Consider the following 27,128-nt stretch of genomic DNA (forward strand, 5'->3'; position numbering starts at 1 on the left):
CCTCTTTTCTACCGATTAAAAACATATCTTTAGGGCATTTGGCTTCGTGTATTTTTAACTGAATCTACGTGCAACATAAAATTATAAAATATTTTATTCAAGAGCTAAGTTAGAATCATATACAGCATCTTAACGTTCATTTTAATTAAATAAATATTAAAACATATTTTTCGACTTCAAGGAATAACATATATATATAACACTATAAATACTATATTTTAAAATATATAAAATCAAACGGCCCATAGTTTCACGGATATAAAAAGTTCTTTTTCTCAGAGACAAAGTTCAAATAGGTTGGCGTACAACTGCCATGCATTCTGCCTGCCTTATAATTTTCATATAATACTTTCCGACCCCGTTGAAGCAAGGAGAAACTGAGTCCGGAATTGGAGCTTGATGGATATTCTTCTTCACTTTACTACCAAGGTACAATTAGTGGTAATTCACATAACAAAGTTCGTAACCAAAACACTTATCCAAGTTACTAAAACCTAACATAGACGTGTTTAGAACTGTAATTTTGATAGGTTAATTACTCCAAGTCGATCAATGTTCTCAGACTTAATGTTAATGATTTTGACAGAGAGGATCCGATTCACATGACATTAGGAACTGCAAAATTTTTACCTGATCCATATTGTCTGGAAGTCTTAGAAGCAAGTCTTGCATTTCATGATCTTCTGAATTGATTGACAGCAGCTAAAGTCCTGCTCAAAACCAAACACAGACTACAGGCCAGTGTAAGTTTTCCCTGCTGGCCTGCATTTGTATCTCATGTTTCAGAGGAATATGCGAACAAGTACTACAACTATCAAGCAGCTGGAGTATGTTTCTCAAGCACAATTACGGAATGGAATGGCCAAATAATTCTTTTTGACCAAACTTTTAAAAAAATGTGGAATGGCCAAATAATTCAAGAGACTAAATGTGTGACAACCTCGAATATAATGTGTACAAGAAGCTTCAACAACAATCAAGATCTACCAAGGTAGGAAAGAATTTCATCAGTTCTGCATGTGTTTTTGAACAGTTAAACAGAAAGTAGATATGCCTCCACGACCAGCAGAACAATACCACGAAAAGGTTACAAAATAGTCTACACTTAGCCCAAATGCTGATTTAATCATGTTATGGGTCAAAATCTGAAAGGAATGAGCTTAAGTAGAACAGCAATTTCTCTTTGAGATGCCAGCTGAATTGGCTACGTTGACTGTTGTCCCTTGGATTCGTGGGGCAGCTGAGCCTGCTGCTTCTTGGGCAATCAGTGCCTTTTTACTTACAATGTGGTAAATCTCTGTCAATATAGTATGAAATGCTTTCTCAACATTTGTTGCTTCCAGTGCAGAGGTCTCAAGGAAGGATAGGCCCTCCTTCTCAGCAAGTAACTCAGCTTCGTTCTCTGAAACAGCTCTTAAATGCTTCAAGTCAGATTTGTTACCAGCCATCATAAGGACGATGTTGGAGTCTGCATGTCCTCGAAGCTCACGAAGCCATCTCTGAACATTGTCGAAACTTTGTTTCTTTGTTACATCATAGACTAGGAGAGCACCAAGTGCACCCCTGTAGTAAGCACTTGTAATGGCACGATACCTTTCTTGACCAGCAGTATCCCATATTTGTGCCTTGATTGTCTTCCCTTCTATCTGTTTAATAACCAAAATAATGCAGAATCAATATTCAAGTCAGTGGAACCCAAAAAACATAAAAGTTCAAGTTATCAAAACAAGCAAACATAATGTGCATTATAAACGACAAGGGCGCTTACAAACACCATACAGTATTCACGTCTAATGGATGGCAACCAGTAAAGAAATAGAAAGCATCATGTAACAAGAGGAAGAGGAGGAGAATATGCAGAAGGATGGCAGACAATCAATGGCTCATAATAAAAATAAGTGATCCCAAATTGCAAAAAGTGTATGGCCTCTTAAATGAAGAATAGGTGAGAAATTGAAGTGTATCTCTTGTATGTGCACAAACCTTTTTCCATGATTTATGGGACATGCTATAATCTATAACTTACCAAGAAGACCATGGAGATATGGTCATATTTAACTACCAGAACTGATCTAGTGTTTATAGTAAGAGATCTAGCCTTTAACATCAAAAGAGGAATATATTTACAATAAAACTTCCATCGCATAGAGAGACCAAAGCAAGGGACAGGAAGAAATGCAAACATGAAACAAAATATAAACAAATTAAAAGTGGCAAGAATAAACCACATATGGCAACCATTTTTGTGATAGAGGATGGATTTATTTCCTCATATCATTGGATAAACCGAAGCAGTTTCACTGGGTGACGGGAAGATGTCCCATTGTGTAACTAATTATTATAAGCGCAGTATGGAGATATATTGTTATTCAGGATCAATGAGCGTACAAACAGTAGAAATGTTTATGTAGGAAGTTAGAGATCTACGAATCCATACATAACTGTCCAGTTGAACATAAACACCTGAAGTTAGAGACTGACGGCAGTACAACTTTCTGCCAAAAATATAAGGTGATCTAACGTCTAACTACTGTTACATCAATCTTCAGGTAACTCATTCAATTTCATTTACTATCCATTTGTCAGCTTATCTGCGGCACTAGCGAAACAACTTGGGATCAGTATTTACATGCAAAAAGTTGCATTCAATACAGATTGGAATGAAATATAACAAGTATTCAGTGATAGGTTGCAATGATGGCATAGAATTTTGTTTGCACATGCTATGAGAATAACATATACACATTAACACAACCATCAGTAATTCATACTTTTTTCCCATGCACAGAAATTGGTTGCAAGATGTAATGCTTAAGGGCCCATTACAACTGGTATAGAGTGATATAGACTCTCCTTCCACCCTCTCTTTGCAACTATTCTCAGTCAGCATCATGAATCTAAATGCATCCTTGGCAAGGTTTGAAAAATTGCAATGTTGTGTTCTTCTAGAAGGATTAAATTGAAGTGTACGATCAATACTACATTATTTATCAAGAAAATGGAATGAAATCTTTCACTATCTCCACGCATGCATGTGTGTGTGCACTCACGTGTGTGAGAGAGAGATACAGAGAGACAGAGAGAAAGAGACTTTAATGGCACAATTAAAAGCTCTAGATTGGAATGTAATTACCAATATCAAAAGGTGAGGTAAATGCTACTATCTAAAGATCAATAGTCCTTGCAACTTGCAATGATTAAAGAGATCTCCCACTCAAGTTGATAATACTGATCTGTTTTCTTCTTCTTAAGTTTTCTCTACAACGGAAAACTCTGAAATTGCCGTGCCCTGGGTATACACCACTCACTGTAACATCAATGATTCGCTCTTTCTTCGTTTATGACTGTTATTTCCTCTCTATATTAAAGAATGATTGAGTTTAGAATTCTCCAAATGTGCAACAATTTTAAAGATTTGATAAGCACGCCCAGACTGGCATAAAGGTTTGAGTGTGGATCTACAATATGCTACTCCAGTAATTACATATTCTCATCCAATTTATAATTGTGCATGTAGAATACTCGAATTTCTCGCAAAGATCCACCATTCTCGAAAACAAAATCGGATTTCAAACTTAACCCAGCAAGGATCTTTGCAATGTCATTAATGTATAATCGAGAGCAATAAAAAACGATTAATTCATTTGAATCATGACAGAGAGCATATCACACGAGTGTAAAACGCAAGAAGGAGATCGGATCAGGAGAAGAGAGCTCACCTGAAGCGTCTTCGTCGCGAATTCGACGCCGATTGTGGATTTGGACTCCAAGCAGAACTCGTTCCTCGTAAATCTCGAAAGGATGTTCGATTTGCCGACGCCCGAATCGCCTATCAGGACGATCTTGAAAAGGTAATCGTACTCGTGATCTACTCGGTGAGCCATTTCCGCTCCTCTCTACCCTCCTAAGTCCTGTCCGATCTACACCAGATCCAACACTAAAGCCATCAATATCGGTCAACATAATAAAACAGAAACGAGATCGATATTCCTATTCACGCTACCTGATGTGATCGGATCGAAGAAAACCTAGGCGAGAATTCTTGGATGGATTCAGCGGGTGGAGGCGAGAAGATGAGGAGCACTCACAAATCCCACTACCAACAGCGAGTAAGGAAGGGATTAATTTTCTCATTTTTAAAATTTCGTTTCCCAACCCAGATTATTCCCCTCTTCTAAAACTTCACTTGCTCGGTTAGCACAAAGGGTGATATCGTAATTCACAATGGACGGTTGCTGACACTCCACGTTGCGCCTGTAGGCAGGTAACGGTACATGCTTGGGCTGGATAGAGTGTCTCTCGATTAGATGGGCCTTTGGGCTGCCTCGGAGAAAGGAAAACCTCTCAATACCTCTCAGATCATTGCTAGTTATGTAGCAGGTGAGTTTCTATAGAAAATTTCTATAGTTTTTTTTTTTAATAAAATATATGTAAAGGGCCGAACTTAGTTATGTAGCAGGTGAGGAGAGAGTTACTTTCCCTCTAATAATTTTTCACATTCTTCTCCATTTTTCTCATTCTTCTATTGTGTCATTTCTATTCTCCTTTTCACTCTCTTCTCAGTTAGCGATGTGGGTTTGTCAGATTCTCATCAAGAGATGACAATGCTTGATACGATAAGGTCTAGCTCGTCACCATTTTAGACCCAAACCATTACGCCCCTTCTCCTTTTCCTCTGTCAACCTTTGCTAGATCTCCATCGTGAGGTTCGATGCAAGAGATAGTGGAGCTTGATCTAACTAGGTCAAGTTTATCACTATTTTTGTCCCAATCCATCGTGCCCCTCTTTTACTTCTCTATTTTTGTCCTCTGTCTTATTCTCCACTCCCCGAATAACATCACCATCATCGTAATCATTTTATTTTCAGGTGCCACAATGGTTGTGCTTTGTCTTTTTGCTCCCCACCGTTAACATCTTTGTCTATTTCTTCACCATCATTGTTGCCGCCCAAACTTTTGTGACTGCTGACTCATTTGATAACCTTGTTTTCTGCTAGCCGCTCAATTGCCTCCTTAGGTTTCCTTACATCATCGCTCCCCTATTTGTGATTAGGTTATTTAGTTAGTTAGGTTGATCGGTCTCAATATGTTTTTGCTTTAATATTTTACGCTTCGAGCCATTGAGTTCAAATTTTTTACAATTATGCTTCTTCATTGTTGTCTCTATAAGCTAAGAGAGAGGATTATTCTAGAATTGATTGATGTTCAATCTCCTTCATTTTCTATTTTGCATAGTACTTATATATTTGTTATATGCTTTGATGTCTATATTTTATTTTTGTTGAGTTTTTATTTCAGATGTAACCGTTACTTAATAAATTATCCCAACTTTAATTAAAATAAAATCAGTGTGCCCTGTGCCCTGTGCCCTGTCCTTTAGCTCCAACATCCAAATGATGGAAGTCATTAAGTACTGTAGATGATAACTTTAATATTGTAATGTTGGGAAAAGTGGAGCTTGTTGAGTGACACGTAGTAATAGAATGAATCATCTTATTCTTTATTTACATTATTACATTTAGTATCTTATCCTTTCGACTAAACAAGATGATGACCAGAGGGGAGGCGTCTATCCTTAACACGACGACACGTAATCCCTTCAAAACATAGAGCTTTACAGGCAAGTGCTTTGGTGGACCTAGGGATGAGAATGGCAAGGACCGCATCATTGTGGCCAAGTGGCAAGTGGCCATGCCATGTGGATAAGTCTACGCTCCCTTTTCCATCATTCATGGAATATTATAATTAGTAGTAGAGATAAACCATTATGTTTTGCTTTCATCACAAGTACTTTTGGATCTGATATGATATGCGTGTGGACGTTAATAAGTGAATTAAAAATTTAATCCAAGTTAATAATCAAAAGAGAGCCCGCCCATGTATTAATTATTGTATAGCAGAAGCAGAAGCAGAAGCGGAAGCGGAAACAGAAACACCGGAGATGTTTTGAAAGATTGAAGAAATAAAAGGCAGCCTTGCAGTTTTGGCGTCTTGTATAAGGAGGAGGCGAGCCACAATAAGAGAGCGGAGAGAGGATGTCTCCTTCATGTGGAAAGGACTAAGAATCCATTCCACGTGTCATCGGAACAAACAGAGTTGTTTGGTCTTGCAGTTAAAACTGGACTCAACTACCGCGGCGAGGATATTCCAAACGCAGGTGGTCAATCAACAATCGATATAGACATCATGTTATCCGTTGGCACACCGATACAGCAGCCAATTTTGGTCGCATTCGTAGTCCAGATATCCACGTTGCAGCATCAGATGGACAGAGCAGCACAAAGATCAGATGTACCGGTGAGGTTCTGCCACGTGGCATTATTGAGAGAGAGAGAGAGAGAGAGAGCTACTTGGGGCCGTATCGGAGGCGGGGGGCGGGGACTGGGAGAGAGGGAGATGGCAAAAGAGGAAATATCTGGAAAGAAAGAACACGATCTTACATTTTGACGCGATTTAATTTTGTTTTTTATTAGAAGAATTCTGGGGTAAGAGGTGGGGTGGGGGGGGTGGGGGGTGTGTAGGGAGAGAGAGGAGGCTTTAAAAAGTCGGCGCAGCACAGCGCAGCGAGGAGGACGACACCTCGCAAAGTGGTAGTTGCCGCATGTCTTCGTTATAAAGCCTTATTCCATCTTCACGTGTTATTCACTCGCTGCTCCCTCCCCTTATTCTCCTTCTTATCCGCTCTATCCTAGTCTTGGGTTTTGGGATCTCTTCTAATAGCGAGGTAGTCTTATTCGTGCCGTGGGTTGCGATGGAAGCGAAGAAAGCTTCTTCTTCTTCAATTGCCGATGAACTCTTCGGGCGTAAGACGGTGGAGGAGGAGAAGGAGGTGGTGGTGGTGGAGGTGGTGGATTCGTCTTCCAGTTTCTCTTCGTCGCCTGGGTATTTTAGAAGCGTCTTTCCTCCGATCCTCTCTTCCAAGGTAGAATTTTACTTCTTCTTTAAGAAGATCTATATTCTCTACGAATAGTGGTTATCTTTGATCAAAAACTGACATATTAGTGTTCGATTTCGTTCTTTTGACCAGTGCATGAATTGGGGTCTCTGTTTTATTGGCTATCTCTGGTTGATCCTAATTTTGTGCGCTGTTTTATAAAAACCTTTTTTAGGTCACTCGAAACGATTCGCCGCAGAGATCTGAGGGTTTAATTGGGCATGCGCTGACTTTGAATGCAGGTTAATATTCTTGTTCTAATAATTTTATATATGTTGATTCTAACACAGCGTCTGTTTCCTGGCAATTAGAATTGAAAACTTTAATTATGCTAATCATACTGTTGTAGATGACAAGGCTGTAGAAAGCCATGCCAAATGTCCTGCAGGAAGTAAGGAAGGGAAGCCAATCTACCCAGACGGGCCATCAGAGTCACCCTATTTCGGTTCATCTGTGCATTACGGTGGCCGTGACTTTTATACTGCCTCCCCAGCCAAGAATTCTTCTGAAACTACTACTAGTGTAAGTGGTAACAAGAGATTCTCACATGACAAATGTAGAATTATGTAATATTGGGTTGTTGTTGGCTTTTGGACAAGATATATTAAACTTTTGATCTGCATCATATTGAATCACTCTATGTTTATTTATTAGGATGGGAAAAAGAAGGAGGATGACCAAGACAGTTCAGACTTTGCTACAAGAGGTGACTGGTGGCAAGGTATTATGTTGGTAGAACAAGTATCTTAACTAGTTAGTATTTATTTAATATAAGAATGGATATTTATACTCTGCTTTTTAACTGTCTCAGGTTCACTTTACTACTGAGGAAACTCTAACCATGTGTTCTCTATATAGGTAGGAAGAAGGTAATATGAAATTATTAGCCGTAGCCACTTTACTAAGTGTAGTGCATAAGGCTCATTATCTTATTATTAGCTTGATCTTTTCAATTTAGGTGCTATTATTGCAACTTTGTCTAACTAGTATGATATAAGCAGAATAGTATGTTAGATAGGATTACGCATACGTCTGAAGAAAGTTTAAGTGCAGATATTGAGCTGCTAAAGTATATCTAGTATTATCGTTATAAATCTAGTAATGTATGACAATACTTCTATTATGTATTTGCAGCATGGCTACAAAGACTCAAAGGTTTCTCTAGCCATTGCTTCTATTGTTTGCAGTTAATTTTTAGTTTAATTAAACTTATACCCCCTAAACTATGACCTAGTAATAACCATTTAAAGTTTAAAATGTGATAACTAAACCCCCTAAACTAACAAGGGGTGAGACGGAGCGAAAAAAATATGTAACTATTATTTTATCCTTGTCCACATGGTGTGATTCTGATTATCTATTAGTTGATATTAGAGTCAGTTGAAATACTTGTTTTATCCTTTACCACTAGTGGGATGAGCTTTTCGCCTGTCTCTCTCGGACGTCCTCCTCCTATCCAGTTTTGCAATCTATTCTAATCTCATCTCTTCTCTCTCTCTCTCTCTCTCTCTCTCTCTCTCTCTCTCTCTCGATTTCATTTTCGTCTACCTAATCTCTAACCATGAAACTTTCTCTCTCCTCTTTCTTCCTAACTCCTCTAAGAAGCATAAACTATGCTCCATCTCCTAATCCGGTGTGCATTCTTTTCGATCCGCGACTATCACCTTCTCCTCCTGATATGAATCTGAATCCACCTCCATGTTCATCCCCCATCTTTGTGACATCAAGATCTCAAAGCGGGAGGCTGAGGCAACCAGGGAGGAGATCGAAGAGGTATTCGTCGGTCTTCTATGTCAATGGGTGGATTGTTAAAGTTCAACAGTGCCTAGTGTTTTATTAAATAGGCAACCAATCATGATAATGAAGCTATTTTTGGAGATCTTTGCACCAGATTTGGTTGGTCTGTAGGATCAGTTGATCAATCGGTTTCTCTGCTTGCCAGCACAATCAATGCTCCTGGCCTTCCTATTTAAGCAACTATTGTTTTACTGAGCTTTTCTCAAAATGTATCAGATATCTTCTTTTACAGTTTTACTTTGTTGTATCAAATTGTTCCTTTACTGCATTCTAGCAGAATTGACATGCTAGAGATTGCTCTTGGCATGTATCCTTCTGAAGATAGTTAAAAGTTTATTGAGATCATTATATAAAGATGCATGGCCACACTTTTCTCAGCATTAGACTTCCAGTGTAGAACAATGGATAGACGGGTTTGGAGCCTGATACGATCACGCCTCGGGATATGGTGCTCTGATACCAGCTTGATACGATCTCTCCTTTTGGGCTAAGGATCGATCTCTTCCGATTCTCAGATCTGGACTGATCTTGCATGGAACTTTGAAATAAGATCCCGAAAGATACCGCTGTCGGATCGACGTGAAATTTTGATATGTTGTCGCCCGTGAAAAGAGTTTTCCAACAAATCAAGTTTCAGACGAATCGGAGTTGGGGATCTCGAGATATTATCCGTTTAGTGGACGAACGTCAGGATGCTCTGTTTTCGATCCGTGGATGGAGGCACGAGATCCTAGGTAATGGTGGTTGGTGGAGGACCGGCGTTAATGGGGTAGCACCGGTGAAAAAGTGATGGAGGAAGGGTTATGGTTGATGGAAGGATTATGGCAAGTGTTTGATAGATTGGAAGAAGGGGGAGAAGAGGGCCACCCCTAAGGGACTAGGGTGATTGGCCGGGAGCGAAGAAGACGAAAGAGACAAGGCAAACTCAATTCTCAATATTCAATAATCAATTTGGTTGCCATACACATCTTTTTATAGGCTAACCAACAACTCAATTAACCCTAAAACATAATTTTCGTCGACCGCGTTCGAACGCACGATTGAACGCGCTTTTCGGTATTTGCGAACGTGATGCAGACGTTCACGGTGCGCTCGAACGCATAGTGCACTCTCTTCACCCACGTTCACAACCCCGTTCACAAACCACTCCACCCGCGTTCGAACGCGACTTACAGAAAACTTATTTTAATAGAAATTAAACACTAAAACATGAAATAAAAACACTCCTAAAGTGAATCCATACTCGAGATGACGTCGGTGAAGTCCGAATCGTATAAGAGCCTAAGTTTCATATTGTAGTTTGTTGTCCTGGTTCAGTTTTTCTAGATATTAGGAAGTACCTTCTTGATAAAATGTCCTTTACTGAAAATATGTGGATGATCCTTCCTTTAGGCCTTCAACATGATGAGGTAAGGAAGAGATGCATATTTAATCAACTAATTAAGCAGAATGATGAGCAGAATAGTATGTTACAGAGGATAGCTTCTATATCTGGAGACCGGCCAAAATGCTCATATTGAGCAATTAAAACATTTATAACACTGCCATAAAATATTTGCTTTCCTCTTAATTTACTTTGTATTCTTAGTTCCTCATTGTCCTAACTTGCTTATATTTGTAATTATGCAATTTGACAACAGGTACTTCTAGGAGCTGCCGGACATAGCTGCTTTCTACAGCTACAACAAACAAGAATTGGGATATAGTTGCTAGCATAGCTTGCAGCCTTTTTTCCTTGTTTCTGTTGTTGGTTTAGGAGAAACGAAGACTCTATATATACATATGTAAGCAGTAGAGAGTAAACATTTGGTCTTATAGAACTATATCAGGCCTTAATCCCCAACTTATTTTCGTGAGGATGGAAGGCTATTTATAATAGTTATGTATGCTTTACAAATGTACAAATTGACTCTTATGTTTTGGTGAAGTTAAACAAACTGCTTTTAATATGGCTATGCGGTGTTTTGGTTTTGCTTGTAATTAACCTTCGGATCTTAATTGTTTCCGTTACGTTTGGTCTTTTTATTAGCTTCTTTATATTTGAGCAATTCTTCAGCTAATTAAAGAGGAGGATCTCTGGTTGAGAGCAGAACACTAGTAAAATGCCAACAACAAATAATAAAAAAAAATAAAAAATCGGGATTACATTGCTCAAAACTAAATGCAAATAATTCCAAGATAATAGATTTGATTGCGGATTGAAAGGATCGGGTTCATTAGCAATGTACAAAGACATAGGACTTTTGGGAGTTGGAAACTGAAGCAGAGAGCAGGTGCTATTGGACTTGTGAAGCTCTTACCCATTTGTGAGTGGGTCGGCTCTTATGCAATTTAGATAGCCATTCGCCGTAAAGCACCAACGTTTCACTTCATTTATTCCTCGAGACACAAAAAGTTGATGCGAGGGAAAGAAAGAAACTTTGAACGCTAAAAAGTCCCAGGTTAGTAGTGATCAATGAGGGCGTGGAAGACGATAGCGGAGTAGATCAGCATCGCGGCAGGGATTAGAGTAACGAGTGATATGATAGCGATGGTGGAGGCGGCGCCGCACCCGAGCCTCCCGAGCTTTATCTGGACCACGTTGACGAGGGCCAGCATCAGGAACCCACACCCAGACATGGACCCCACCGCCGATGCCAGGATCCCGAACCGAAACATCGCCCTGTTGACGCGGGCCACGTGGCGGCCGTGGCGGCGAGCGAGGCGGATGGCCTGCTTGAGGGCGAGGGCGACGAGGTTGGAGAAGAGGAACGAGGCGAAGGCGAACACTTGGAACGAGACGAGATCCTTGTCCACGTGGCCCCCGGCGGCGCAATAGGCGGGGGAGAGCCCGTCGCCGGAGGAGGGTGAAGAGGAAATGCCGGCAAAGACGGCGAGGGTGAAGAGGGAGTTGTGAGAGATGATGCCGTCGAGCGCCGTTATGTCGATGCTGGTCTCCCCGCCGCCGCTGCCATTAAGGTTGACGGCGTCGTTGGATTCACCATTGTATTCTCGGATATCCTCCTCGTCCATGTCGAGAAATGGAGAGGAGTGGTGAGACAGAGCAAGATTAAGAGAAGGTATTTATATTTTTGCCTTTTAAAATAGCGTACTAAATTTAATTGAACCATGCCACTTCAGCTATTGTACATTTATATGTAACCACTAAGTAATAATAAACGTAAAATACATCCTAATTTCTTAATTCTTATTAACACAAGAGTCCCACCAACTGCAGTTTGTTGATGCTTAAATATATGTATTCAACATGACCAAAGTGAATATACTTTCTAACCGCTAAATCATTATTGGTGAGAGCAAGGATCTGGGATGGCGAGGTTTATTCGTATATTTATCTTGGTTGGTGGATTCAGTCCAACCGGGCGAAGAAAATTCCGGAAGAAGATGGCGAAGCAATAATTTATATTGTAGATTTGTAGTAAGTTGTTGAACCGATTTTGAGCAATTTTCAATTAATTATTACTAACGTCCACACACGAAAAATGGAAGACGTATCGGAACTGCCACCAAATAGTAGCACATGTGCATCCAACTCAACTTGCTTGAGTGGGAACAAGTAGGACCACATATAATTTACTGTGTGTAATAAACGCTCCTCACAAAGACATTGAGAGAAACTATTTTATTGTTGCTGCCAGGTCGCAGCTGGAGCGTTAGGCAGTGTCTGGTTTGATGCTAAGCTCTAAAATTTATTAGTTAATTTTAATTTTTTGAAAGAGTAAATTTAGTTAGATATGAAAAAGATTAAATAAAAATATTTGATTATTGAATCAGATTAAGAGTCACTGAATTAGTTAAAAAAAATTTTAAACTAAAGCAAACCAGGTATTTAAGTGATCCGTTCTAATTGGACGGCGGATGATTATGCGATGTAGTAAGTTGCACCTGCAGCCTTTAATTGTAACTGCGCGTAAGACGGTCCACCTTCTCCAACACTATCCGATATATATTTGCCATATATATTCGTCGCCTTCTTCCTCAACTTTTCCGTCTCCCTCACGTCTTCTCCACCACTCCCCTCTCATACACGTCCCTCATGGTCCGAGAAGTACTGTGGCCAGCACGCCATCGGCAACCCTGACGTCATGCTTTCCACTGTCGAGTGCATGGGACAGTAACTTCCTCCTGCGGGGTTCATCCCAAGACGTAGCCCCTCTCCGCCACCTGTCTTCCCGTCGTTGGTGAGTGCTCGTGGCCGTCGATCAGATCCGATGTGACCACCCATAAGAACCTGCAGTGTCCGCTGTTCACTAGTCCCTGCCAGAACTCGACGAACTCTTCCCTTTTGAGAACTATCAAGCTGATGTAGACGACGGACCTACATGGCAGGGAGTCAAGCCATGCAATGCACGTGCGGTCCTTTGTTCCATAGATAAGCTCGCGGAGATTTGTGAAGTGGTAGTGGACTTGAAGGTCTTGAGGAGAGCGTTAAGAGGTCTGCTAGCGTAGCTGATGGAGGCAGTGGGTGGGTAAGCTGGGAGGCTTCTCTAAGGACTCGAAGGTGTTAAGAATAAGGGCACGTGCGAGTCTGGAGTTGGAGATTTCGGTGGAATGAAGTGGAGGTCGCGGTTGGAGGAGCTCTTTGCTAGCTCGTCTTATAAAGCTTGGGAGATCCCCTCGATCGGCAGAGGAAGGTCTTATAAAGCTCTTTGCTTGGCACGCTTTTTATACACTCGTCTATGTATGTACGAATCATCTGCTAATACGTTTGGCAATTAGAACATTAGGTTTCACCCATATATATATATATATATGAATCTTTTGCTGGTATTTTTGAACACAGTAACAAGCTAATCTGAGAGAGAGAGAGAGAGAGTACGTAAGAACTCAAATGTACCTGGCAATGGAATCTCTCCACTCTTTAAGAGCTCTGGGGTACATATATAAAGTCCAGACTCAAGCAGAGCTAATATAATAATGCAGAAAGCATATATTAATGGCAGGAACGCCGAGCTCTTAGATCTGCATGCCCATAGTTACCGCAAAGCTCATCATCACGTCCACTATCAGGCATGTAAGTGGTGGCCACCCATCCGGATCTTGTTGCCGCAAAATTAATTAGTAGCTCTCTCAGAGAGCCTGCACACCATGCTCGCATGCAAGTCGCAACGGCTCCTCCAGGTCCATAAATCTTAGTATCGATCGACCGGGGATCATTGTCGTTAAAATTTAACGGTCGCCCGGTGATGGAGCGAAACAGGCCGGAGCCGGAGGTGTCTTGGCAAGGTCATCGGTGAAGCTAGATAGGCGGCGGCGGTTGTAGTTAGTGCTTAATTAAGAAGGCGACAAGGATGCCGGCGGTAGATATATAAGAGCTCAGATATATAGCTTCAACGTGCAGTACTTTAAGTGGCCCTGAATTGGAAAATGGTATATATACAGCTACGTGCGTCGCCAACTCACCATGCATGCATTGCATGCTCCATCTCTCTCGCCTTCTCGTTGCTATATGTTTGGCTCCATCTTTATGTTACTTTGATGTGTCGTTTAGCAGTTGCTATAAATAAAACCAAGCAAGATTGGTTGAGTTGGAAACCGATAGCCTGGCACTGCCTTTAATTTGGACGTCCTTAATTTTCTATGCATACATTGAAAGTAAGTATATCAATATCAATATGATACCCTATATATGTAATATGGCCGGACATCTAAAAATTGCGTTAGCTAGGGATGCATGTTCTAGTCCAAATGTCCAATGCATTAGGTAGCTAGGGACAATCTAGTAAGCCGATGGCTAGGCAAATCAAGTTAAATTTCAAGAATTGAGCAATGCAAAATTAAGGAATCAATTGTTAGAGTTAGTATACAATATCTTCGATCTCCACGCAATCTGACCTTGGATAATGCCAAAACTCTGGACAGACTATCAGGCAGTCTTAACTTTAAGCATCTTTTTTTTTTTTTTTTTTTTTTTAAACAAATCTACAATTGACTAATAATTACTTGGATAAATAAAGTTAGGAATATCTTCCATCTAATGTCGAATAGTACAAAGAGACAACGACAGATGAAAACTAAGGGGAAGCAGAAGGAATACAAGACAGTGCCAAGTCGTCAGGCGGGTCCCAAAGCTGTCCACCTCGGCAACCGCAACCATGTGATCGACCACTCCAACGACAACTAGGCAAGAGGTGGGGGTCCACACGGTTACGCGCGCGCGGGAGAGTGGGGTGTGGGGTCCGGTGGATTCCTATACTTCCTCTCTTTTTTTCCTACGAGCGCCGCGCCCCGTGAAAGCCACACCGACCAAAGCATCCCAAACCCAAAATCCCTTTCTCTTTCCCTTTGGGCTCTCGTACCTCTTCTACTCCAAACTCCACTCCCACTCCCACTGCATCCCCATTCTTTCGGATCGAAGAGAAGTGGGGGACGGCAAAGCAGATCTCTATTCTTTGGTTCGAAACTCTACCCTAATTTTGCTGCTTGGTTTTGTTAGTTAAGCTTCTTGACTGATTAGTTGCAATGCGCTCCGTTATACGTCTGTTCCTTTCTTCTATCGTTCGATTCGGTCGAAGAAGTGGACTTTTGGAGGAAAATGAGTGAGGATGTCGGATTGCATTATTTTTATTTTTTATTTTTGCTTTTACGCGAGTAATGGGTTTAAAGATTTTCGGCTTGTCTGTTGCGTTAGGAATTGAATTTCTTTTGGGGTTTGGTACATGAACCTTGCAATGTGGCATCGGAATGTTAAGTATTTGCAAGGACATCTCATATTTCATCATTAAGCATCATGATCTCTAGCATAAATTATATTGATCTTTCTGTTATGGATGACAGACACTGTTGAACACTAATATTAATTAGTAATTAATGCCTCGAGATTTTTGATTTGTGGTTCTTTCAGTTTGCACTATCTAGAACTATATTGCGGCATATGCGCATCTTGATCCTTCATTATTGCAAGAAAGAAAACAAACAGGGGTTTTGTCTTAATTTTTGCCTTTTTATGTGCTGATTATGTTTGCTTATTGGCATCACTCTTTTCAGACTAGTTTTATTCAGAAGATTTTTTGTCACAAAGGTCGCGAATTCATTATCGATGCAAGTTTATTTATGTGGAGCTAACTTATCGCTGAAATCCCATCTATCATTCTTGGTATCAACAGGGATCAGCTGTGAATAATGTGTCATCATGGTAGCTGAAAGTGGGTAAATCAATTTGCTGCACTTGAATAGAAGTTAGATTCTTTCCAAATGAGACAGCTTAAACCATCACGTTAGAACACAGTAAAGATGCCCACAGAAAGCAGCGCTGAACATGAAGAAACTGTTGCAATGCAGTATAATGCACAAGTCAGGTGGAATAACTCAAGACATCAATTTGCTAGAGTACCAAAGGAGATGGTTTTAAGCTCTAGAGTAGGTACGATTACAAAATATCCGGACAAAGAAGGGGCTCTGGTAAGGCGAATGCTTAGTGAACAAGCAGTTCCAGATAGGTATATGGCAGAGAGGTGCCCATTCCAGCCAGCATCCTCAAGGGGTCATAAAAAACCATGGCCCAGAAGGAAGGCAAATGGTGTTGATGAGCTTGTAAAGCATATGTCCAAAGTTCCATCATACCTCCGGAGCATTGAAAGAGGAGACACTGCCCAGGAAAAGGCTTTAAAAGTTGGAGTTCTCGATTGGTGCCACCTTGAGAGCTGGAGTAACCATAAGAAACCTGTGACTAGTGGAAGCGATACAAATTCTCCATCTAGCAGTAATGACTCCTCATTTTCTTCTACCTTTGGATCATCTGTCCAATCTTGTGAAAGCACAGATAAGCCTCTTCTTAAAAGGATGCAATCTCATTTTGTGGACAGTCATCAACATCCATCCATTATAGGGAAGCAAACTCAGTTGCTGGGGAAACAGTCTGACAATGTCACACAGTTTGGTAATTTGGAAACTTCATCTGCAAAGTTCCCTGCTGCAGATAATGGAATAGGGTATGATGGATTGGTTTACAATGATGAGAAAGGTAAAAGTCCAGAGCATGAAGCTATATCCTGTGATGCATCTCGGCCTCCAAATTTCATCTTTTCAACTTCCAGAGATATTGATGCATCAACTTTTGCAGGTAAGTTGGTAGGGGCTCAGGATAGTAGACGTGTGAGGGAGGAAAAGGTCCAACAATGTGCTAGAAATCTATATGTAGATAGAGACTGGACACCAAACAATTGCTTCATCTTATCCAAGAGTAGTGAGTACATTTGGGATCACCTTCAACAGAGTGTTCATGTGAGGCGCTGCAGCTTCGAGTCGCCAGTATCTAATGATGGAGGGCAAACAGAAAGAAATAACAATTGCTTTTCAGCTGACTTTCCTGGGGATGTCCATCTAATCAATAGATCATATATCCCCCACTCTTGTCCTCTCCCTCAGACTACACTAACAGATGCACCTGAAAACAGTAGCAATTGTCTGACTGAAAACACATCAGGGGGAAATGAAGCGAAGCGTGAAATTAGAAAGAAGAACATACTCCTTGCAAGTACAGCTAACAGAAGTCAAAGCAATGGAAGAACAAGTGGTACCGCTGCCAAAGAATTACGCAATGATCATTCAAGTTCTGGACTGAATAGAATGAGCTGGAACTCCAGCTTAAGAGAGAAGTCTTCTGTCAGGCAGTTGGAACCGATTGTTTGTGCAGATAAATTTGATGGAGACAAGGAATGCTCAAACAACAGAGGTAGGCGCAGTCCACTGAGGAGGATATTAGATCCATTTCTAAGGCCCAAGAACCACATATCCTTATCTGGTCCAATAGCAGAATCTTCCAATCACTGTTCTGATGAATTAAGCAATGCTAGTAACTTTATCAGGTTGAAAGAAATGGCATCATCAAATGGGCCACGTAGCTCAGTTGATGAAAGTATTGATCCAACTTGCCAGTCAAGAAAAAACTTGAGTACCTCCAGGCTGGTGTCAACCAAGCAAGCGCTTCTTCGACTCAATTGGAAGAATGGATTACCTTTGTTCATGCTCTCATCCGGTAATAGTGATATTCTTGCAGCCACAGTGAGAAAGAAAAGCATATCCAACAAGGATGATTTTGAATGCATTTATACAATATTCACCGTACAAGAATCCAAGAAAAAATCTGGGGTCTGGATTAAGCCAGGCAACAAGAGCAAGAAGCATCAGTTAATTTCCAGCATTAAAGGTGAGATAAAGGTTTCACTATCAAAAACAAGGTGGTATGACTCAAAATATGATCATGATCATGTTGTTAGACAATTTGTTTTGTTTGGCAATGAACTGACACCAACATCCCATCGGCCTGTTAGTTCACAATTTAAGAGCGAATTTGCAGCCATTCTTGTGAAGGGTCCACAAGATATGATAGAATTGTCTAATGGAGGTGCATCATACAGCAGTAAACATGGCAATTTAAAACCAAAAGATTCAGTAGCAAATACATGCTCTTTGTTCCGAGAGAAAAACTTGCAAACTGAGCAGAGCAATGATTATTCAAACTTAGCTAACGTAGTGGTCATACTTCCTAGTGGGATTCATGGGTGTTCAGATTCTGGAGAGCCCTCATCTTTAATAGAAAGATGGAACTCAGGAGTATGTGATTGTGGAGGTTGGGATGAGGGCTGCAAGCTTAGTACACTTACTGATGAATTTCTGAATTACAAGAGTCCTGATTCAGCCCAAATTTGTACTCAGCAACTCGAACTTTTTTTTCAGGTACGCTTATTCATGTCGCAGTTACTGATCATTGTTTAGTGGGAAAAATCAGCCAAATTGGCCAAACTAATAATCCTCTGGATTCTATCTTCCTCAGGGTCAATCTCAAGAGAGTGGACATGCCTTCAGAATGGTTTCTTTCAAAGAAGGGGTTTACATAGTTGAATTTCAGGAATCCATTGCTGTAATTCAGGCTTTTGCTACATGTATAGCAATGCTTCATAACGTGAATCCTAGCAGACAGCAATTAGGAGTACATGCTTTGCAGGAAGATATCTTTGCTGCTGATGAAAGGAAGGCTTCTGCAAGAATTAACCGCGAAGTTCCAGCAAGCTATGTACCAAACCATCCACCTCTTTCTCCTGTAGGGAGAGCGTAAGTACTTGCATGTTAGATGAAGTAAGAGGTGAATTTTCCAGTCATTTCTAATGTATTTCATACATTTGTCTACAGAGATGGATCACGAGGTCTTGACTCTATTTACAGCTATCTCTTATTTACTAATGTTTGATAACAAATATATTCAACATACAATGTTGTTGTAGTTCACGAGTGATGGGGTTTAGCTTAGTTATCTTGTTGTAACAGTAAGTAGAGTGAGTATTTATCCAGGAACAAAAGTTTGTGACTAATTGACTATATGTGATAATTTGTATGATATAACAGTTTGCATAGAAGAGAATCATAAAGCCAAAGGTTCTCTCTGAAGCACATGCCATAAATAATTGGCATACAGTTATTGTCAGTTTGCTTTTAGTTAATATCATTTTGTTGTTGTAATGGATTGGCCCACAATCAGAAAGGCTGCAGCAAGAGTGAATACAAACAATTCTTAAAGCATTTCATGGTCTGCTAACAAAGCAATTCCTGACACATTGATATGTTTTACGAATATTCCTTGAAGTTGGAAGCTGCATACGTGATGTAAGGAATTAATTCGCTCGCAGTTTGTGGTGGTGTTTTGTTTTCTTCAGCTAGGATGAGATAGCCATCTTATAGAAACAATTTATCAGCAATTTTATTACTCACTATTAGCTTACCACGCCCTTTTCTTAGCAGAGGAAAGAAAGCTTCATCTCGCAAAATCGTGACTCAATGCAGAAATCGTATCTTATCACTGCATACTATCTGATTTGTGGTGTCATCCTTACACATAAAAGTGTTCAACCTTGTTTTATTGTAGAGTGCTTGTAAAGTGTATTAATTTAGCTTTACTTTGCATCTTATTTGACTTCACAGTGATTATTCTTCAACCTACTTTAGTTGGTTACGATGCTAAATAAAGCTAGTTGATCACGTGACAACTAGCACAGGAAGTATAGAACTATGATCAATACGTACATAGGGGCTGGGCTGTACACAAATAAACGAGCGTATGCGTCATGCAAGCAAGCAAGCAAGCTGGCACAAGTAGAAAATGGGCCCGTGTTGGGCCTTCTTGCTTGATAGTTTAATACTATACTATTCTACCACTATTGGGCCCTTTTTTTTAACTGTTGGGCTATCTCCCAAAAGTGTTAAATCTATTATAGGGATCGAGGGCTGGTGTAGCTTTAAAAACTTTACCCTTTACTGGCTCCTGGTCCCCGGTGACCTCGCTGTACGTCAGGGGGGGGGGGGGGGGGGGGGGGGAGGGCCTCTTTTGTCTTCAGAGTTCAGTTCAGGATCACCATCTTATCTACATTGTAACAGGTCTTCTTTATCTTCTTCTTCAACAACAACAACATATGAATTATGTGACATGCATGATAGCAAAAAGAAAAGAGAAAAATGACTAAGCAGTCCCATCATTTGGCCAGAAGAAAAGGGGCAGCATTTGCCTCCTACCTTTCTACATCGTTTGGGTGTCGTCTTGAACATTCATTCACTTGGCTCTCTGGAATGGCGACCAAAACCGAAGTCAGACGTGCCGGTTGTTGACAATTCAAACGCTCCTTCAGAAAATTGGAAGAGAATTTGAATTTGAATTACAAGAGCGGGGGGGTGGGAAGAAGAAAGATCTGGATACTGTTACTGGGCCATGAATGTAGAATAATGACAACTGGTGGAGGAGATTGCAATGGAATCTAGTGGACCCGACAAGGGTGCGCAGAACGTGGAATTGTATTTCTGGCGACCGGTTGGCTGGCTGGCTGGCTGATTCGATGGGCTGACCAGAGAGAACTGAGAAGAGAAGTAACTTGGGAGCAGATAGTTTTCTTTCTATTAGGATAAGGAGACTTGCCTTAGAAAATTTTTGCCGTTTCTTTAGCTTCAAACCTTTCCCCTCTCCCCTTTCCCCTTTCCCGTGATCATCCTGATGATGTTGTAGCAAGCAATTGAGAGCAACAACTCCATTCCATGGATATGGTGCTGTTTCACCTAACCAGGACTTTTAAGGGAATGTCATCGGATTGATTGGAACTATTAAAATAGTTAAATTCGGACCCAAAGACTAAATATTCAATGGGAAAATAAAAATAAAAAAAATTGGAGGATATGATATAATGTGGTTAGGTTTGAATCTACGGAATGCATCGCCGCCCTTTCTATAAAATAAAAATTAAGAATCTTTCATTTCTTGACCCCTATTTTACCAAAATCCGTCCCCTCTCTCTCTCTCTCTCTTTATCTATACTCGTCTTCGATGCATCTCACCTTCGCTGGACTTTCGTCTAAGCTGGCGTAAGGGAAAGAGAGCGACGACCCCACGACCTTCTCAATTAACCAACCATCGGCTTCAATCCGTGTCAACCCCGCGTTCTGAAAAAGAAGAAGGAAAGATCTTCAGTTAGACAACAAGGCGGGGGGCGAGTAACCCCACTTCGGTATGCGCATATATAAACCTTCGATCTTCGCAATTCTGATTCCTACTTACTTATTTCAAAAAGAAAAATAATAAGAGGAGAACTGACAAGGGGTTCTGAAAGCCATCTCTCGGTTAAGAAATTTTTACTTCGTATTCTCCAGATTACAACCCTAATCTTTAGTTGATTCCGATCGCTCGCCCGACGAAATTTTTGGAGGAGAATGATCATAGCAAAAGTTGGATGGTGAAAGAGTATGGACTTGATTGATCCTTGCAGCAACAGCAGCAGTAGCCATGACTCTTTACGTTGCTCGCGAGGCGTCCAAGGTACATATTTGTCTTGTAATTCTTCCTTCTCTTTCCAAAGTCTCTCTGGTCTTGCTTTCGAGTAATCTTGGTTGGATTTTGAAGTTGGGGAGAAAGGTTTCCGCCGAGATTTCGATAGAGATACAGCTTCTTTTGGAGAAATGGAAGTTTCTTCTCGCAGGTCTCATTTGTCAGGTAATTCTGCTTCCAAAATTTGTTTGTGAAGCGAAATCCCTTGTGGAATGTCTCAATTCTGGTCTTGATTGACCAGGGTATAATTTAATTTGGGAATTTTCTTTTCCATTATCTAGTATCTTCATGGGTTGGCCGCTCGAGGAGTCCATTATCTGCATCGACCAGGACCAGTTCTCCAGGATCTTGGTTTCATGATCCTTCCGGTACGTATCATCTGGTTATCCCCTTGTCTATTTCCATTACCACTATGACGAGAAGAAACAATCCTGTAGTGTTTTTATTTTTTTTAAATTTCACCCGATTTACTTTCTATGTATTTGTATCTTCAGGAGCTTGGACAAGAAAGAGGTTACATCAGTGAGAGTCTATTCACCTTCATATTTCTCTCCTTTCTACTGGTATACTTCCTTCTTGTTCTTGTCTTTCCATGAAACTGTATTATGAAGTTGCTTTTTTTCAGATTTTCTATGCACGGTTACTTAAGCTGTTATCTGAAATTATTTCTTCAATTGCATTGTACTTTTGACTTTAAGTCTCATCACATTTTCCCAAATAAATTGTCTCTGGTTCTTCTTTAATTTCTTCTCAATGGAAGAGCAGTTCATGCTAGATTATCTAATGCTTCGCCAAAAGATGACTATTATATCCACTATTTATTCAGCAAAACCATTCCTGTCGATTTAGTAACAGGCAAATGGGTGGAGAAAAAGAGCAAGTGTTTGAGAATTTAGGTTTTCATTGGTTCCATATTGACTAGTTCATTCATCAGTCCCTGATTATCCACCAACACTCCTGCCTATTTCAGATACTAGCACGTTTAGTTCACCTTTGCCATAATATTTACATGTTTCATCATTCTGACTTCATATATATATAAATCAAAAAAAAAATTATACCACTACGATAACTGAATCAGGTAAATTTGTTTGGCAAAGTTCTCATGAATTATTCATTTAAGTTGACTTTTTCAGGGTTAATTGCTGTCATTAGTCTTTTTCAATTGAATACATCAGTAGGAATCTCATTGTGTTTCATCTGCGTGAAATCTGGGATACTGCTAGATGTTATTAGCGCTTTGTTTGAAGTCAAACGTGAAACACTTCAGTGTATCTGAGATAAATATCAAATTAGAGTTGTATGTTTTATCGCAGTTATTTCTTTAATTTGAAGCTGCAGGTTCTATGTCTCTCTTGGCTGTGTGACTGCAAGTCTTAACAATGTTTTGTTCTCTTGCAGTGGACATTTCATCCCTTTGTTTATCATAGCAAACGATTCTATACTGTTCTTCTCTGGTGCAGAGTGTTGGCCTTTTTAGTTGTAAGTACCTATTCTCATGCACTGTTTCCTTTGCTTGTTGGTCATGCTGTGATTTATGGTGCAAGATGTTTCTTTCACAGGCTTCTCAAATTTTACGGGTAGTTACATTCTATTCCACTCAACTTCCTGGACCTAATTATCACTGCCGTGAGGTAGCATGGTTGATTGTAGATAGGACTTTATTAGTGCAAAACTTAATATTTTCAGAAATCTTAATTTTTGATTTACCAATAATCAGATACTTTTTTGTATCCAATGCAGGGTTCAAAGCTTGCCAGACTGCCGCGACCTGACAGTATATTTGAAGTGCTTCTCCTTAACTGTGAGTAGCCCTACTTTTGGTTTGATTTTAAAAAAGTCTTAATGTAATGTCAGAATGCTCATTTGGCTTGTTCTTTCTTGCAGTTCCACGAGGAGTCATATATGGTTGTGGTGATCTAATATTTTCATCGCACATGATATTTACTCTTGTGTTTGTACTCACATATCAGAAGTATGGCAGTAAAAGGTATAATATTTGACCAGACCTATATTCAGCTCCTGGATATGTTTTTTTTCTCCTTGGAGAGTAGCAGATTTGTGAGCATACATGTGAGGAAATGAGGTACAAGGTTTTATCTTTTCTTGCAGGATTATTAAGCTCCTTGCTTGGTTGACAGCTGTAGCCCAGAGTCTGCTTATAATAGCTTCCCGCAAGCACTACACGGTTGACGTTGTTGTGGCATGGTGGGAAAATACCTCTGTTTGAGTCATGTTTATTTTTTTCAGCAATATATATTTGACTACTTATTCTTCTCCTCTGCAGGTATACTGTTAATTTGGTAGTATTCTTTGTCGACAGGAAACTGCCAGGTTGGTTTCCCTCTTGTGGATTGGTCATACGGTAAACATTTTAGCTCTCAAATTAATTGTAGTTATATTATCTTCTCACAGAGATGCCGGATCGTTCTGGTGGGTCTGCATCATTACTACCGATAAGTGTCAAAGAGAAAGATGGCAAATCAAAAGAAGAAAACCACAAGCTATTGAATGGGAATTCTGGGGATTCTGCTGACTGGGTATGGAATTTCACCAAATAACGTTACTGTCTTTGGACTTAGATAGTTGTTAGTAAAAACAGTTACCATGGAGAGATCTTTATGAGTTGGGAATTTTGATGCAACATGACATCACCCTAAGTCAGTGGCATCGCTTTACAAAAGAAGTAGGAATTTATGCATAACCTACTTTCTTTCTGGCTGACGTTCTCTTGTCCACTACTATTGTTAATTATATGCCTTTACTTTTATATTATATTTTTCTGACTTTTGATATAATTAAATGTTTTCCACAGAGGCCGAGAACACAAATGAATGGAAAACACCAAGAGAATGGGAACCATGTTGATTCTGAGGCAACAATGAATGGTACATAGAAGATGGGAATACCGTTCGATGGATGTGTTTCTCAAGAAAATTCCAGAGGATAAATGGATCACCAAATTACGAGTCTTGTATTAGCTGAATGGCATCAATGTTCATAATTCTATTTTTTTTTTCCAGGGCTGTAATTCTGGTTTCAGTCTGTGACAGACTTTGCTTTCATGCACCATGCTGCCATGTATCATTTTCTTGTGACTATTTTTTTTTTCTCTCTCTATTCCTTTTAGGCTTTTGCAGTAATTCATCATAGAATTCAAGGAGTTGGATAAATTTGTACAAATTCAGTCCTCATTGATCTATTCTTTGCACAATGTAAGTTGAGTTTGTCTCTCTTAATGCACACACTACCTACAGTCGATACTTCATTACTGTTGGTGCAAAGTGAGCGAAACAATCTTAATTCATCTACCTTTGTATTCGGTTACTAACTTTTGTGCAGCCGATGCTTTGATCTTATATTTGTTAAAGGTATGATTTGAGTCTGATGAATATTAATGGGCTTCCCCTTTATTACTTAAGCTTGAGTAGTTCTGTTCGACTCTCCATTTCCTCAACTAGATACTCTATTCTATGCACCAACTGTCAAGCTCTTTTTTAATCGTAGTTTTAGCCACAACTCTCCAAAGTGGATCTTCACATCGGTTTGCGTGGCTGAGAACTTGAGATAGAGATAGGTAGTGGTGTGCTGATGCTACGAAACATTTAATAAATGCAAATGGCTTTCGACTAAGCTCTAACTTGTGCTAGTTTTGTACTGCCATTGATTTTAGAGCCCAAAGAAGCTGAGAGATTAAACCAGCGCTGTTTCCTTACTAACCACAATTTATACAACTTAGCATATAACGTTAGTGCTTCTTATTTTGTTAATGGTAGACAAAAGATTATATATCCACTTGCTATAAGAGTAATAAACAAAGAGACTTAAATTGTTTACCTGCAATTCCTTCGTCAGATCCACTGTAGGTTGTTCTTGAGACATAATGATTGCCACTCGATTCGTCATATCATGAGTTTGCCAACAGTTGTTTTGTTGCTTAAATTGCAACTAACCCCATAAGAACACCTTATCATTAGATTTGACCTGCGCATTATCAGTCCTCCGTTCTTTTTGCCAATGCGTCCTGACTAAAGAGTCATCTCTAACAGTGTATCGATCATGCATTTGACATGCAAGACACAAGCATCAATTGTAATATTGAGTCACCAATCTCTCTACTTTCTTGTATATATGTCCAGGATTCACTCATATCTACATAATCTTAATTAATTTCTAAGTAGTGGTTCAACTTTATATCAATTTTCAAATGGAAAATAAGTGATTCCTCAGAAGTAAGGGAGGGCTCCTCCTTTCAACAATCTCATGTGTCTTGTAGTCATTACAACTACACAAAGTGTATAACATCTATGAGTTGTTTCTTCTTCTTGTTCAACTGAAAGAATTTAATAAGAGAATTGAGGAAATAGACATAACATGTGGGATGGCTAAGTGGGTGGGTATCCTTGGCACTAAATGAGGGCCGGGGAGGGTGGTGGTGGTGGTGGTGGTGGTCCATAGTAGACAAAAATCCTCCTCAATGTGGAGGGGCATAGCAGAAGAAAGATTTTGAGGGGGGAGGTTTGGGCACTGTTCCTTTGTTTACAGAAAAATCCAAAATAATTTCAATTGTGTGGGGTGAAGCATATGGGGTAGGTTCCATCTAGTGACCCATATGGTTGCCATTGTTGGGTGGCAAAAGGAGGCTGATACCAACTTTGTCCAGTAAAGTAGCAAGCAAAAGCCTTAGTGATCTGCAACTTTGATGGCCCAAACCAAGTGTACCATGAATCCTCTATTTCAATTCACCACCCGACAATATCAGCCACCACAACTGATTCCCTTCTCCAACCTTCTTTAAATCCTCAACTGCATTAATTTTACCAACGGAATGATAGGAAGAAAACACACAGACAGAAACAGAAACAGAGAAAAAAAAACTCTTCTTTTTGTCTACTTCATTAATTTCGTATCATCCAAAAATAAGCTAGCTCTTTCGCAACGTTGGTATTCGATATATTGACTCATAGAACATATACAAGAGTAATTGGTAGGTGATATTCGATCGAAGCATGTCTCTGTTATGCATCTCAGCAAATTAAACATTAAGTTACAGGATCTTCAAGTCACATAGCATTGGCGGAATAGTTATGTGATGGTCCTTTTTTTTTTTTTTTTTTCTGGTGACGAGTCCTTGTTAAAGGTGCCTCTACTCTTTCGCTGTGTCTCTTACACGTAACAAACTTGTCATAGCTACAGGAGGACCACAGCATACGTACGTGCTTTAGGACTGCCTGTTATTTTACTAGAGGGTACAAGAACCAAATCAACTCTCGCCTCTCGGGTAAATTTATATATCCCACCACACGTGGGCATGAGAGCGATAGTCATCAATCAACTTATATATATATATATATATATATATATATATATATATTTATTTAATGCACACCATTAAGCCTTAACCTAACCCATGGACTAGAATATGAGGTTTCATACTGCTCTGGAGGAGGGTTTTAATTTATTAGATTAGATTATTACCGAGTTAAACATCATTTAGGTAACTCTGTCAACTTTATCTATGTGGGCATCCTTTAAAAGGGCCTATATTGCTCTTGATTTTGAGTCCACCCTTCTGTACCTAAAAGTATTGTAAAA

The 27,128-nt window shown here is 39.9% G+C and overlaps 5 protein-coding genes across 8 annotated transcripts; 3 read left to right on the top strand and 2 right to left on the bottom strand.

Annotated features, from left to right (window-relative positions):
* Positions 1–894: 894 nt before the first annotated feature.
* Positions 895–4,148, bottom strand: LOC140764199 (ras-related protein Rab11C-like). The gene is made up of 3 exons (XM_073102629.1): positions 4,004–4,148; positions 3,720–3,920; positions 895–1,646 (listed from the first exon to the last, which is right to left on the bottom strand). Exons 2-3 carry the CDS (start codon positions 3,882–3,884, stop codon positions 1,161–1,163), a joined length of 651 nt encoding a protein of 216 aa, XP_072958730.1. The 5' UTR covers positions 3,885–3,920; positions 4,004–4,148; the 3' UTR covers positions 895–1,160.
* Positions 4,149–6,516: 2,368 nt separating this feature from the next.
* LOC140764211 (uncharacterized) lies at positions 6,517–10,684 on the top strand. Of its 3 annotated transcripts, none has more exons than XR_012104998.1 (6): positions 6,517–6,922; positions 7,110–7,176; positions 7,284–7,456; positions 7,589–7,655; positions 7,746–8,707; positions 10,372–10,684. XR_012104998.1 is itself a non-coding variant. In XM_073102650.1 (6 exons), exons 1-5 carry the CDS (start codon positions 6,752–6,754, stop codon positions 7,760–7,762), a joined length of 495 nt encoding a protein of 164 aa, XP_072958751.1. In that variant the 5' UTR covers positions 6,517–6,751; the 3' UTR covers positions 7,763–7,803; positions 10,372–10,684. The 3 variants fall into 3 exon arrangements, 2 of the variants coding, with proteins under 2 accessions (XP_072958751.1, XP_072958752.1); XM_073102650.1 differs by having other exon boundaries at positions 7,746–7,803; XM_073102651.1 differs by having other exon boundaries at positions 7,746–7,792.
* Positions 10,685–10,872: 188 nt separating this feature from the next.
* LOC140765698 (uncharacterized) lies at positions 10,873–11,805 on the bottom strand. Its single transcript, XM_073104903.1, has one exon. It carries the CDS (start codon positions 11,741–11,743, stop codon positions 11,174–11,176), a length of 570 nt encoding a protein of 189 aa, XP_072961004.1. The 5' UTR covers positions 11,744–11,805; the 3' UTR covers positions 10,873–11,173.
* A 3,162-nt stretch (positions 11,806–14,967) lies between these two features.
* Positions 14,968–19,970, top strand: LOC140764704 (uncharacterized). 2 transcript variants are annotated; one of them, XM_073103412.1, is made up of 4 exons: positions 14,968–15,126; positions 15,838–16,694; positions 16,794–18,409; positions 18,507–19,970. In XM_073103412.1, the coding sequence occupies exons 2-4, from the start codon at positions 15,965–15,967 to the stop codon at positions 18,786–18,788; spliced, it is 2,628 nt and encodes an 875-aa protein (XP_072959513.1). In that variant the 5' UTR covers positions 14,968–15,126; positions 15,838–15,964; the 3' UTR covers positions 18,789–19,970. The 2 variants fall into 2 exon arrangements, with proteins under 2 accessions (XP_072959513.1, XP_072959512.1); XM_073103411.1 differs by having other exon boundaries at positions 15,838–18,409; positions 18,507–19,969.
* A 1,073-nt stretch (positions 19,971–21,043) lies between these two features.
* On the top strand, positions 21,044–24,801 carry LOC140764705 (phosphatidylinositol:ceramide inositolphosphotransferase-like). Its single transcript, XM_073103414.1, has 13 exons — positions 21,044–21,216; positions 21,359–21,524; positions 21,609–21,698; positions 21,815–21,901; positions 22,028–22,096; positions 22,935–23,015; positions 23,096–23,167; positions 23,277–23,337; positions 23,421–23,523; positions 23,646–23,741; positions 23,821–23,867; positions 23,949–24,073; positions 24,349–24,801. The coding sequence occupies exons 2-13, from the start codon at positions 21,492–21,494 to the stop codon at positions 24,427–24,429; spliced, it is 945 nt and encodes a 314-aa protein (XP_072959515.1). The 5' UTR covers positions 21,044–21,216; positions 21,359–21,491; the 3' UTR covers positions 24,430–24,801.
* The last annotated feature ends 2,327 nt before the right edge of the window (positions 24,802–27,128 follow it).

This window comes from Typha angustifolia, chromosome 8 (assembly GCF_048772165.1).
Source record: "Typha angustifolia cultivar Huaian chromosome 8, ASM4877216v1, whole genome shotgun sequence".
NCBI classification, from domain to species: Eukaryota; Viridiplantae; Streptophyta; class Magnoliopsida; order Poales; family Typhaceae; genus Typha; species Typha angustifolia.

Bases quoted from the DNA above. Each gene is read 5' to 3' on its own strand.
- LOC140764199 (XM_073102629.1), bottom strand. From the start codon at position 3,884: ATGGCTCACCGAGTAGATCACGAGTACGATTACCTTTTCAAGATCGTC. The intron at 1,647-3,719 runs GTGAGCTCTCTT...GTTATTAAACAG, and splicing joins TCGCGACGAAGACGCTTCAG to ATAGAAGGGAAGACAATCAA.
- LOC140764211 (XM_073102650.1), top strand. From the start codon at position 6,752: ATGGAAGCGAAGAAAGCTTCTTCTTCTTCAATTGCCGATGAACTCTTC. The intron at 6,923-7,109 runs GTAGAATTTTAC...AACCTTTTTTAG, and splicing joins CTCCGATCCTCTCTTCCAAG to GTCACTCGAAACGATTCGCC. The intron at 7,177-7,283 runs GTTAATATTCTT...ATACTGTTGTAG, and splicing joins TGCGCTGACTTTGAATGCAG to ATGACAAGGCTGTAGAAAGC.
- LOC140765698 (XM_073104903.1), bottom strand. From the start codon at position 11,743: ATGGACGAGGAGGATATCCGAGAATACAATGGTGAATCCAACGACGCC.
- LOC140764704 (XM_073103411.1), top strand. From the start codon at position 15,965: ATGCCCACAGAAAGCAGCGCTGAACATGAAGAAACTGTTGCAATGCAG. The intron at 18,410-18,506 runs GTACGCTTATTC...TATCTTCCTCAG, and splicing joins AACTCGAACTTTTTTTTCAG to GGTCAATCTCAAGAGAGTGG.
- LOC140764705 (XM_073103414.1), top strand. From the start codon at position 21,492: ATGACTCTTTACGTTGCTCGCGAGGCGTCCAAG. The intron at 23,868-23,948 runs GTTGGTTTCCCT...ATCTTCTCACAG, and splicing joins TGTCGACAGGAAACTGCCAG to AGATGCCGGATCGTTCTGGT. The intron at 24,074-24,348 runs GTATGGAATTTC...TGTTTTCCACAG, and splicing joins CTGGGGATTCTGCTGACTGG to AGGCCGAGAACACAAATGAA.